The 12,706-nt window shown below is 35.9% G+C and overlaps 3 protein-coding genes across 4 annotated transcripts in view; 1 reads left to right on the forward strand and 2 right to left on the reverse strand.

The window, feature by feature from the left end:
• Positions 1 to 19: 19 nt before the first annotated feature.
• Positions 20 to 3,862, reverse strand: LOC101897525 (histone H3-like centromeric protein cid). 2 transcript variants are annotated; one of them, XM_059128814.1, is made up of 4 exons: positions 3,757 to 3,862; positions 1,798 to 2,212; positions 1,519 to 1,740; positions 20 to 1,143 (listed from the first exon to the last, which is right to left on the reverse strand). In XM_059128814.1, exons 2-4 carry the CDS (start codon positions 2,186 to 2,188, stop codon positions 689 to 691), a joined length of 1,068 nt encoding a protein of 355 aa, XP_058984797.1. In that variant the 5' UTR covers positions 2,189 to 2,212; positions 3,757 to 3,862; the 3' UTR covers positions 20 to 688. The 2 variants fall into 2 exon arrangements, with proteins under 2 accessions (XP_058984797.1, XP_058984798.1); XM_059128815.1 differs by lacking the exon at positions 3,757 to 3,862 and adding an exon at positions 2,620 to 2,638.
• Positions 3,863 to 3,891: 29 nt separating this feature from the next.
• Positions 3,892 to 4,295, reverse strand: LOC101897358 (cytochrome c oxidase subunit NDUFA4). Its single transcript, XM_005187951.4, has one exon. The coding sequence runs from the start codon at positions 4,242 to 4,244 to the stop codon at positions 3,993 to 3,995; it is 252 nt and encodes an 83-aa protein (XP_005188008.1). The 5' UTR covers positions 4,245 to 4,295; the 3' UTR covers positions 3,892 to 3,992.
• A 1,630-nt stretch (positions 4,296 to 5,925) lies between these two features.
• LOC101888085 (low-density lipoprotein receptor-related protein 6) overlaps positions 5,926 to 12,706 on the forward strand; it is a 161,080-nt gene continuing 154,299 nt past the window's right edge. Inside the window, exon 1 of the mRNA XM_059128869.1 lies at positions 5,926 to 6,645. The gene's annotated coding sequence lies outside the window, so the exon portion shown is untranslated. The remainder of the gene's footprint in view (positions 6,646 to 12,706) is intronic.

Consider the following 12,706-nt stretch of genomic DNA (forward strand, 5'->3'; position numbering starts at 1 on the left):
GGAATAGTGAAAAACAAGGTGGTGGGATAGATGATTTAAGTAGATAAAAATTACAGGGTGAGATAAAAAAACTGCAACAAAGTCAAACGCCATATTTTCGATCGATATGTTTTCGATATCTAATGAAAGAACCTGTGTCCTTTTTTTTCCATTTTTTTGAAGTAAATAATAGATTTAACTTCTCTGGGAATTCTTAACTCAATTTCCTTACAGTGAAATTACCTCGGGGACACAGATCAAAACACGACTTGGATCCAAAGAATTTTTGTCTTACTATTTTAATACAATTTGTTTCGAGTTGTTAACATTTATTGAACTGTTTTAGACTTCACATTCTAAAATAAAAAAAAAAAAACTTTAACAATACTTTTTTTTTAAAATTAGTAACTTTAACAATACCTTTAACACAAAAAATCGTATAAATAAAAAAGGTTAGGGCAATGAAAATAAATTATGGAACATATTGCTTTGTTCTAGAACTACAAGAATATAAAAATGTTTACTAGGATAAGCGATTTTCTCTTTATGCTATCGAAAAAAAATTAAAACCAGTAGATTCTTGCAGGTTCTGGAACAGAACAATATTCTACGTGTTAACTATCTTTAAATAAAAAAGTAAGATATTCAAAATTTCATATTTGTAAATGCTAATTTGGCTATCCGATATGAGTGTTTTTTCTTCCCTCCTTCAAATATGCATTTTCAAAAAGTTAATCAATTCCATATCGCGAACATCCAGTGTTACACGTCCCCTATGCAGTGTCAACATATAGGCATCCTGTAGCCGTTGTGTTACATACATTTCGGAGGCAGCTTGCAATGCTTCCAATGCCGTTGGGGTGATTCGATCCACTTGCCGCGATGAATCCAATATAAGTTCACGTATAAGCCTTGCAAATGGTAAACGTGGTATTAAGAAATTAGTACGATTTTGTAATTTTTGTACATCCCGCAAGAACATTAGATCCTTTTGTATGGGAGTTTTTTGTTTTCGTGATTTTTTCGTAGTTGGAGGTGGTGGGGGCGCTGCCGCAGATGGTTCTTGTGCCACAGATGATTGCGGATCTTGTTGCGCGGGTTTGGTGGCTTTTTTGTTTTTGGCTATGGTCGTCGTCTTCTTTGGTGCCGAATTTTTAGGGGGTTCTGTAAAGGAAAAAAACAAAGGTTAATTAAGGATATCAAACAAATAAGTTTCTCAGTGTTGTTTATAGTCTGTAGAAGGAACTACTCAACAATCAGTGGTTGAAGGTGGTAAGCGCCAAGAGACTCCTAAAGGGAAAATCAAAAATTTTTCACAATTTTTTTTTACGATTTGGTGGGTGGTGACTGGTTCTTTTTGCTATATTGAACATTTTTCTTGTTAGGGCGAATATCACATGTTGATGATTTTATTGGTTGCTTCTCTTTTCGAGGCGAGCTTAATGAACTGGAATTGGCCGAACCAGACTGTATCGCTGATTTTTCCATTTCAAACCATATTTAGAGGTGGGACTTTGTAGTAGAATTCCCTCAACTTACTTTTCAGCGTACTGGCAGGTTCTATTCTTCTATTTTCACTTTCTTCATGAGCATCCCTTGCCTCTGTTTCTTTTCTGCTAATAGTGTCTTCCTGTGAGACTGATTCTGTTGAGGCATTTTGAACATTTTGCTTTTCGGCCAAAGGTTTTCCCCTTCCCTTTGATTTGGCAGATTTCTGTTTGGCCTTAGATGCTGCCGCCGTCGTTGTTGGTGTTGTTGTATCTGCAAAGAAATCATAAATGAATTGTAAATTAAAATTTTAAACTCCTATTAACTTACCTTGCTCACTGCCAACTACACTATTCTCCTTATCGCCAGGCTCCACGCGTTTTCTTGTTGCCGACTCCTCTTGAGAACTACCAGTTCTCAGGGTAGAACAACGTCTGGGCGATGGATTCTGTATGTGGCTGGTAGTAAACTCCAAACCATAATCCGTTGCATTTACATCACTATCTGGCGTACGAAATCCATCGCTTGGTTTAACTGGCAACATTGTGTTACGTCGCTGACTTCGCCGGGGTGATGCAGTGGCACTATCATCTGTTGTTGTCTGATTTATATTTGTATCGTCCTCATCCTGACTACTTGTGCTGCTTTCTCCCAGACTACCACCTCGACGTTGAACAATTACACTTTCTTTGACTTTTGAACGAGGTCCGGCGCGAGGCATTGTTAATTAATTGGTATTGCGTAGCTACAGTATGAGAATTTTAGTTTAAAGATATATGATTACACTATATTTATTTACAAAAACACCACAACCCACTACGCGCCCTTTCAAAAGTTTGCAACCTTTTGACTGTTTTGCGCCATCTTGGCAAATCAAAATTAAAAACGTTCCAAACTATACAAACAAATTGATTACTAGTACCGTGGAACTAAATGTATCAATTAATTAATTTTTAACATATTTCACAAATGATGCTTCCAGATTTGTTAACTGATAATTATTTAATAGATATAATCTCAATTAATGCACAAAGAACCAAAGAAATAATCATAAACACGCGCCAAAACCCACAAAAACGTACTAGGGATCTAAAAATCTAATTTTGTCTAAGGAACAGGGGAAATTATACGACAGCCTAACGCAAAACTTACACAGAAACAGATAGAAAAGAAATTTGAATGCAAATGGTAATTAAAAGTACCAATTAATTCAATTAATAGTTGGTATCAAAATTTAATACAAGAAATTGCGGTGCACAAAATCAATCTTAATAAACTAGGAATCTATAAGTCGACTTTTAACGGAGTTAAAACTATTGATGAGAAAATAGTGTTGGTAAGGGAAATGTGAACACAATTATTGGCGATACGTAACGCAAAGCGAAAATAAATGTAGCGATACTTGAGTATCAACGCATGCCAATTGTTGAAACAGCAAAACTGCGATAAGTTATATTGGCAATTTATAGTCAACTTTAATTTCTCTTATTGGATTTCTTAGTATATTAAGACATTAAATTCAGAATTACTTCAAATGTTTACCACAAAGATCTTTTTGGTGTATTAGAGGGTTGCAACTTGTCATCAATGCCTCCTTAATTCTGGCTTATTAAAAATATTGATATATTTGGGTATTGAACAGAAATTAAAACATTTACTATATATTATGCAAAATTGTTTTTTTTCAAAGAGAAAACTTATGGAAAAATAGTTTTATAACGCTTTTTCTTTGGACCTTCCTACACAAAAACACTTCTTACCGGGAGACTTTACCCGGTTTTTAGACTTTGGAAATTACATAGCATATTCCAGCAGGTTCTGAAACAGCGCATTTCTTCCCTTTACAAACGTTTCATTTCATAGATCAAGAATTGAGTACCTGGACCACAATTCCTAACTTTAATATAGAATTTTAGCCTTAACGAGATCAAAAACCACCCTATGGGTAATTTCAGAATTTGTATTAGCATCTAGGAATTGGTATAAATCTGGATAGGACTTGGTTGAAAAATGTGTACCATATAAGCCCTTTACGTCACGATAATGTGGCCCCCTGCTTTACCCAGTATTGAACCACATACATCAACACCTTTTACAGTGGCGAGGAGTGGCTCAATCTAACTTATTTGCAAGCATTTTTCCAACTGGTCAAAGTTGGCAACAATCGCACAAACAACACAATTTGACATTTTTGCCCAACAATTTTTTTGGTTATGTAATAATTTCTCTTTTAATTCCGGACTACATTTGGACTAAACAACACTTAATAAACACAGAAAACATTTTTACCACAAATTTTCAACAAATGTGTCTCCAATTCTTCCATATTTTCTCATTTACGTCTTGGAAGCATTGAGATTATATAAACATCGCAGACGTGTGACACCACTGACACCAATACAAACACAAATACAAGACAGCATATTTTCGTTCGTAATGTTACTAAACATTCGTTTATTACTCTCCTTTTTTTAATTAATCACAAACATTTTTAATTATTTAAATTAACTCAACGCAAATGCAATCTATTCCTCATAGTTGGGAGCTGGAGACTTGATTTTGCTGTAATCTCTGATGGGAGAGTAGAACTTATATTGCTTTTCTTTGTATTCTTCCCATGGTTCGGGGTTGGAGGAACGATTCCATGTTACATCGGGATTCCTGGTGGCCAAACGGAGGGTGTACAAAGCAGAAGCCAAAGCTCCAGCGCCGACACACACATAGAGTGGGATAAGGGCTGGATTCTTCTTGATGGATTTGAAACTGAGACCTTGCATGATTATGCTCTATAACCTGGTTGACTCGAGAATAATACTAAAATCATGGAAAAATTGGAGATGGAAAACATGTACAGGGTTGTGTTTTTTCGGGTAGCCATTTTAAAGATATCGATGGTGGTTATCGATAGTTATGTTTTATTCCAGCAAGTGTTGTATTGTGGTGAGTGGAAAACAATGATAATGACTGGAGAGAGCGTCTGAACGGCTTTTAATGACGTTTTCAGGAAATAATGCATTAGATTAAATGTAAATTGTTAATCCAGATTTTTCCTTTTTGACAATAAATAAAAACTAATCTTTTCACTTAATTTTATATAAAAATTATTGCCAAAACTGTTTTTATTGGAAAAAATAAATGGGCAAAAACTACTAGTACTTTTTGTCTTCTTATTTTCATAAAAATATAAATAACAATGACAAAAATAAAATAAATGGTGAAATGCGAAAATAGCTGAAAAACGGTTTGTATATGTTCTGTTCCAGAACCTGCAAGAATCTACTAGATTTGTAATTTTGTATGATATCATAAAGGAAAATCTATTATCGTAGTAAAAATTTTAAATTTTTGCAGTTCTGGAACAGTCCTATAAATGCATGAAGCAAGTTCAAAAGAGAACGGTAAAAATTGCCAAAGTGAACTCACTCACTCTTATATTTTTGGAACCGGCTACTTGTCTAATGGTTCGTTCCAGAACTGCAAGAATGTAAAAATTTTTATTACGATAACCGATATTTCCTTTATGATATCGAAGAAAATTGCAAAGCTAGTAAATTCTTGCAGGAACAAACCATATGTGGACCTTCAAGAATATACTATTTTTGCAATATTTTTCGATATCATAAAGAGAAAACGGTTTAAGAATGTGAACATTATGTGGTGTAATTGAATTATTTTTTTATCGATAAATTTGCTCCCTTCTGGACAAATACAAAATTTAAAAAAATATATTGAATACGAAATGAGGATTGAATATTCAGAGAATTCAGAGAGAACAACTCTAATTTAGTAAAAACTCTACATTTTTTCCCGGAATTAGGGTAAAAATACCTACCAGTGGAAAATGAAAATGAAAAAATGAAGAGTTTTTACTAAATTAGAGTTAAGCCAAAATTATTTAATTTATTTTTTATATTTTCTTGAAATTAATGCTGTTTTTTAAAAATATAATATCGCGACAAATTTGTTACACATATGTCATAACTCACAGAATTTAGTGCAGATTTTTATTAATTTCCGCTATTTATGATTATTTTTTATTTGGCAAGGAAATTTGCATGTGAAACTTTAGATTATTATACAATTTGACCGAGTAAACTTTACGGAGCTATTTTTATACCGAAGAAGGGCAATGGTGCATCATCAGCAAGGGTGTTTTCTTTCTGTTATTCACTTTTGTCACACACTTTTTTAAATTGTTATTGACTTTTTAACATTTTTGTTGAATTTAATCTTCTTTTTATAATTAATTTTCTTAATAATTTTAATTTCATATATCTCCTTGTTTGTTTAACTTCATTTTAGTTGTTTAATTCCCTTTTCACTTCTATTTTCATGTTCTCAGCCGATAAATCGATATAATCGTTTCGATGGTGTTGCCATTTACATGAAATCGTTCTAGTTGGCTACCATTCCCCCATGAATGCTGTGGCATAACAAAAAGCAGCACAACTCAGAGAGGGTTTCATTCGTAAAATATTTTTTGTGGCGGACGGTTCGTGTGTGAATTACTTGCTACGAGACGATCGCGCGCGCTGTTTTTTGATAATTTATTTATTTACGTAAAGAAATATAATACAGAAAACGTCGCGATTAATTAATATGCCATAACTTGATGCGTTAAAACAAATCGAAAAAAATACAAAGAAAAACAAATCGAATTGACATTCTGTGTTGTGTTTTTGTTGTGTGTGCCAGAAGAGCATGAGTTAAAAAGTTAGAAGGCGGTTTTTAATGGCTGCTCTTGATTGAAAGAGAATTACAATAATAAAAGCAATAATAATGTCAAATGCAGTTTTGCAGCCTCAGTGTTAAAGAGAGATAGAGAGCTTAAAGAAATATAAATAAATAAATGAATTTCAAGCAATTTGTAGAATATTTAAGCAATAAAGGAAAGAAATTAATAAAGTGAAAAAACAAAATGCCGCAACAACATTGGTCGTAGACACAGCGCCACACTCAAGAGAAGACAAATAAGAATGTCTGGACAAAACAAAATCAACAAAAGTCAGTCACCACATTTCCATTAAATTGTGAGAGAAGCCAAAATAACAAGAAAAGAGAGTGCGGCAAGAACGTGAATTGTCGTCGTGAATGTTCTTTTTCGTGTTTAAAATTGTGTAAAGTGTTGAAGAAAGTAGTTAATTGTTATTGAAATCTGTTGGGATTTTGAAAATAAAGGTATGTGCATTGTGTTTCAAAGTTTCTATGCTCTCATTGCATGGGCTGTTTTGTTGTTTGCAGGGGTGCTCAAAAAGAAATATCTCTTTTCAGTCAAATTTCTCTTTGCTTATTTAAATCAAGAACAAAACAGTGTTAAGTCATTATTTATACAAATATTTTTTATCCATTTGCTTTATAAATTATTTAGGCAAACATTCATGTTAAAAAAAATTAAATTGAATCGTAAAATATAAAGAAAAACAGAATTTTAATTTTCTCTTAAATTATCTCTTTTTTCTCTTCATGTTCTAGAACACGGTTTTGAGCACCCCTGTTGTTTGTCTGTCGCTCTCTCTGTGTGTCTGGCCCATTGATTTCAAGATATTTGTTGTTGCCTTACTTTTTGTTTATTTTTATCTTGACATTTGTTTTTATTTGTTGTTCCTTTTAAGGTGTATTTTTCATCTCCATTCCCCAAACTTCTTCGTTTTGTTCCTCGTCTTGTTCTATTCTTGTGTGTTGGCCGCCCTTCGTGTTTTTGTATAACTTCCTCTTAGGAAAGAAAAAAAGTTTGTTGGGGTTTCCGAGGAAAAAATGCTGTTTTCAATCCGCTTGTCTTTTCTTGAATTGTTTGTTTTGTTGTTGTTATTTTGGGGCCCTTCTTAGAGGTCTTATGAGATTATCTAGAATTTAAATGGAATCCCCTATTATTGTTATTATTTGATTCCTTATGCCCCTCCAGACAAGATGTTGTTGCCTTGTGGTGGGTGGCTGTTTTAAATCTCTGCTTTTTCCGTGTTCCTCCTTGATGTAGGTGTGATTGTTACTGCTGTTGTAATATTCTTCTGAGTTCATGTCACACAGTCACATGTTGTGTTCTCCTCCCAGCCAGTCATGTAACCCCATAAAAAAAACCCTCCACTAAATAGTCTAAACAGCCAGCCAGTCAGCTGTGCTCTGAAGCTCTTGGCTCATAACTACGACATCGTTAATGCTTCCTCATCCTCTGGCATCGATTTTTTCTCGCCTCCCAACATTGGTGGTGGTGTTTAACAGCAATAGCAGTGGCAGGTCCAAAGAGGATTTAGTGTATAATTTTTGCAAAGTAGACGTCTGCGGATGTCTGCGTCGGTTTATTTGAAATGAAATGAAAAAAAGATGGAATGCACAAAGCAGCCAACCAACCCGCCTGCCTGCCAGCAGGCCAGCCAGTAGTGAGTAAGTGCATGGCCGGGTGTTGGGTACCTACTTTGTTTGATGGGCCCTGTTCCTTTGTGGGTGGCTGGTTTCGTATGATGCATATTCATGCCGTTGGGAGGATGTGTCTGGCCATGCTTTACTAACTGAGCCAGACAGTAAATTTGGGTCACATGGAATGAATGTTACGTTCCTTTTTGTTGTTGCTGTTGCTGCCGCTGTTTGTCATGTTATTATTATTGTACAAGTGGCAGTGGCAGCGGCAGCAGCAGCATCACCACCACCAGCCAGACGCACTTACTCCAAAAAGCTTGCTTTGACTTGTAACAAAAAAATAACAAGTGGCAAAAGAAATGACAAGGGCTCCTCCGGGGGAAGCGAGCGAGGAACGGGCGAGGACCAAAAGAATTGTGTCATTTGTGGAATTTTTGTGCTGCTGCCAGACATGTTTTCATATATTTTTTGCCGCTTTGAGGTTTCTGTTTTTTTCTCCTTTGCTGAGCTCTGCTGACTGATTCTTTGGCCATAAATGAGGTCTAGTTTTTCCATGTGAAAAGACAATGAAATCTGATGGCTGTGATGCTGATGATGAAATGTAATCCAGACAGTTTTGTGCCACTTACACCAGACTCGCTCTCTCTCGCAGGCGATGACAAGTGTCAGCCAACAGGAGGAGGAAGAGTGTTTGCTCATTATATTCATGTGTCTAAGGTCAACAATTTGTTAAGACGATGGATGGCATGTGGAAGCGGTGGAGAGCAAAAAAAAAAAAAATGCAAAGTTGCTCCAAAAAAATGCTGCAACTCAAGGCGTTGAGTCGCATTAGACGAGAAGTGTAATTAAGTGATTTTGAAGATGTTGACTGTCTGGACAATTTCAAACAGCTCTCAGACTGTGCCAAGAATGGGATATAGAAAATTGCTACAAGTTGGGTGACAATTGGAACAGCAACTTGCAGGAAACTTCGTGGGGACTTCAAATGTCCTGTTATATTTAAAAATTTGAGGGCAAGATGGTATTCTCAATGAAAGGGAAAAATAAATCAAAAGGAAAATAATTTTTCTAAGAAAATAAGACGAAATAAGGGTTTTCGGTAAGAAATGATATGAAACATTTCCTGAAGTATTTTTACTAATAATTCATTGTCTTTTAGGAATCTAGAAAAATCTCACTTGTCCAACATGAAATGAAGATGAAAATTTGGTCAAGAAAACCAAGCCAACCTATCCAAAAAACCAAAAAGAAGCGTCTGACTATCTAATAGAGTAAAGGTCCTGGCCCAAAAAATTTCGCAAGTCAGAGGGATGACATGATAAATCTCTCAAGGAATTTTCCACAAATTCAATATGTCTACTTACGCAACAGTTCGCTATGATAGTACAAATCTACCCCAAGCCAGGAAGAAAGCTATGACGTGGTAGGAAAAATCTCCCCTCTCAAAGGGCTAAATATTGGAAATTCATTAAAAAAAAAAAACTTGAATTTATAGCGTCTCACATGCTAATAGGATTAATTTTCTTGTCCAACAAACATCGGAAGTTGGGAGGGTGGCATGATAGACCTCTCAAAGTCAAAATATTCTACGCTCCACCGCACACAAGTCGCATAGCAAAACATGGGTCCGTCGAATATGGGCAACCCTGTACAAATGAAAGGAGTGTACTTCCCGAACAGGAAGGCTTGAAAGTACTCCTGTAAATTAACATTCATGTTTGGAAAATACACGCTGTGCCTATAATTTTTTTACTTTTTAGTCTCTCTCCCAAAGCAGGGGAATACTACGGCCTAGAAAAGGATAAAGCTCTAAATAACTAAATGTGGAATATTCATTCAAACAAAATGAGACAAGAGGGGTTTTCCAGAAGTCTACAGAGATTCTGTGTTGACTTAACCTTGACGGTCTTATATCCGCCATAATTTGTCGGATTGCTATCTGCTGATCATTATCGTCTCCCAGGCTTCCCGTCCGTTTCGTCCTACTACTACTGTTAACAGACGATCCTGAATCAATATCCGAGTTCGATCTTCATGTTGAGGCGGAGGTAAACTTAATAACACCAAAGTCAACCGAAAGAGAGTTGGTTTTTTTTTTTTTTTTTGGGGCTGGTATTAATAATTTTTCTTCCATATATCATCATCGTCGTGAAGGTACGTGAAGGAACGGTAACTAAACCTGAATATAGAAAATTCATTTAAACAAAACGGATGCTGGAGGGGTTTCCCAAAAGTCTGCAGAGATTCTTTGTTGACCTAGTCTTTGTGGTCCCATATACGCAATAATTTTTCGGATCGCTATTTGCTGAGCTTTGTCGTCTCCCAGGCTTCCCGTCCGCTTCGTTTTACTAATTTTGGCCCCAGACGATCCTGAATCAATGTCCGAGTCCGAGGCGGAGGTAATCTTCATGCTTGTAGCTTTGTTGAAAGAGAGTTTTTTTGGTTTGGTTATCCGTTAGAATACAGTGGGTACCCTGACTGCAAACCTGCACCCCTGATGGGAACGTGGTCGCATAACAACCCAGAATTTGGAGGGGGTTCTCTATATGTGGGGGCCCGAAACGTCGTTTCGTCAGTCGTCTATGGATCATTGACACTCAGGCTGTTAAGAAAGGACTCGTCCACAGACTTAAGGTCATACTCTTTGAGCTGGAGGTAAACTTTGAACGCATTGCTTTGTTGATTGAATGTGCCAAGACGTTCACACCAACATTCACCGAAAGAGAGCAGGTTTAGCTTTGTCATCGTTGTCGTGAAGGAATGGTAACTAAACCTGATATTCGTTGAGGCGCCCAGGTACGATCGAAGATCTCTTAGAATACAGCCGGTACCCTGACTGCAAATCTGCAACTTTGAAAAAAACGTGATCGCATAACACCCCAGCCCAGATGTTTGGCTATTTAAGGGACACCGAAACATTGTCTCGTCAGTCTAAGGATCATTTACACTCGAGGCATTAAGCCGAGACTCTCTTCACAGCTTCGCTGACAGTCAGCGACTCGGCTTTCCCCTATCCGCAACCTGTGGAATCGTTCGATAGCAATCAGCTATGCTCCCCCGAAGATATGCTTGAAAGAACTCAAGTTTAATGCATTAGAATTCAGGTTCGGAAAGGAACACGCTATGATTTTTGTTGGCTAATTTGCATTTTGTCGACCTTATTAATTTGGATTTTCCTTTAAACCCGATAAAGACATTTTGAAAATGGATTTGCATGGATTCAGTGCAATGGTTTGGTTTCCAGATGCCATACTATTTCCTATGGGAATAATTTCGAAGATAATACAAAAATTCTCCTTTGGTTAATGAGTATGAGACTTGTCCTAAAATGTTTATTTGGTAACTATCGATTGGCGAAAACGTACTCAGGTGATTGGGTTAATCTTAATAAAGACATCTTGAATATGGATTATTTTGTCCACAGTGATCTAATTCCGCATACAATTCCATGTCATATAAGAAAAAATGTAGAAGAAAATATTCTAAAAATTCTCCGCTGGTGACTGAGTATGAGCCTTATCCTATAGTAACAAAAATCATTCATCTATTTTTTATTGCACTCCAAATTCCACCAAAAACGTCACAAATTTTATGGATTTATTACAAATTCTATTATCGATTTTATTATTGCCGTTGCTGCTGCTGTTGCTGCTACTACTACTGCAATTTGCTAAGAGTAGTTTGTGTTCCAAATAAAGCCAGTAGTAGTTGTAGCAGCAGAAAATTAAATGATTTCCCCAAAAACCAACAAACATCCACACACACACTTGTAAACTTCATTATAAATATTACCGAGATCGGCGCTACTTCAAAAGAATCGAATTGTGTTGGTATGTTTGTTTGTTTGGTGGGTGGGTACCCCTAACTATGTTGCTACAAAATATAAGGCTAATATTTATTATGTATTTACTCCCCTCTCCCCCTCCCCCAACAATTTCATTGCTGCCATTCGTATTTGTGATAAGCATATTTAATAATTGATAAAGAAGCCAGCCAGCCAGTCAGCCAACAAGCGTAACATCCCACCAACCGACCAATCGTTGCAACTGCTATTGAAATGGTGGAAATCTTTACATTTAAATAATAAAATATAATTACACTTTATAATAAGTAAATTAAGGGAATTAACAAATATTCTACCCTTGGCAAAAAATATTTGGGTGAAGGATGGATATCAACTCCTGATTGAGGTTAGGGAAGTTTGCGGTAATTTTTGGCGTTTTCATTTGAATTTGCAAAGAAAGGTGATTTGGTTTTAGATTTTTTTTTTGTTAATTTTTATAGACTTCACTAGAAATAGAATTTTTTAACAGCAAAAGATTTATTGTCGATTTAACCATGTCCGTCTGTCTGATATAATTTTGTCGGTATGCATTTTAGGTCCGTAGAATTTTTATACCCTACACCACCAGGTGGTGAAAATAATTTATATCAAGGAACAAGAAAGGATTGTCAGATTTTATTCTCCATTCTCCATCAATTACCTCCCTCACATAGAGTCAAAATTATGAAGAATTGAAACCCTTAAAATACGCAAAATCAGCATCAGCATCATAAAGTGTGAAAGAAACATCGGATCCTCTTCAAATTTCACACATCCCAATATTTCTGCCAATATCTGGTGTGAAAATGGGATATATCGAACCACTCCTTCTGGTACCTCACCCACAAAGGGGTCAAAATTTCGAATAACTAAAATGTTCATAAAGCGGGAAATCGGTATCCAAGTACTTTCAAATTCAGCACATCTAAATATTTTTTACTAACACAAGATGTGGTGCAAAGATGGTAGATATCGGTCCACTCCTAATGGTACCTCCACCTTAAAGGGTCAAAATTTTTAAATAATTACAATTCTCATAAAATGCGAAATAAGCATTCGATTGCC

The sequence above is a fragment of the Musca domestica genome, unplaced genomic scaffold (genome assembly GCF_030504385.1).
Source record: "Musca domestica strain aabys unplaced genomic scaffold, Musca_domestica.polishedcontigs.V.1.1 58, whole genome shotgun sequence".
NCBI lineage: Eukaryota > Metazoa > Arthropoda > Insecta > Diptera > Muscidae > Musca > Musca domestica.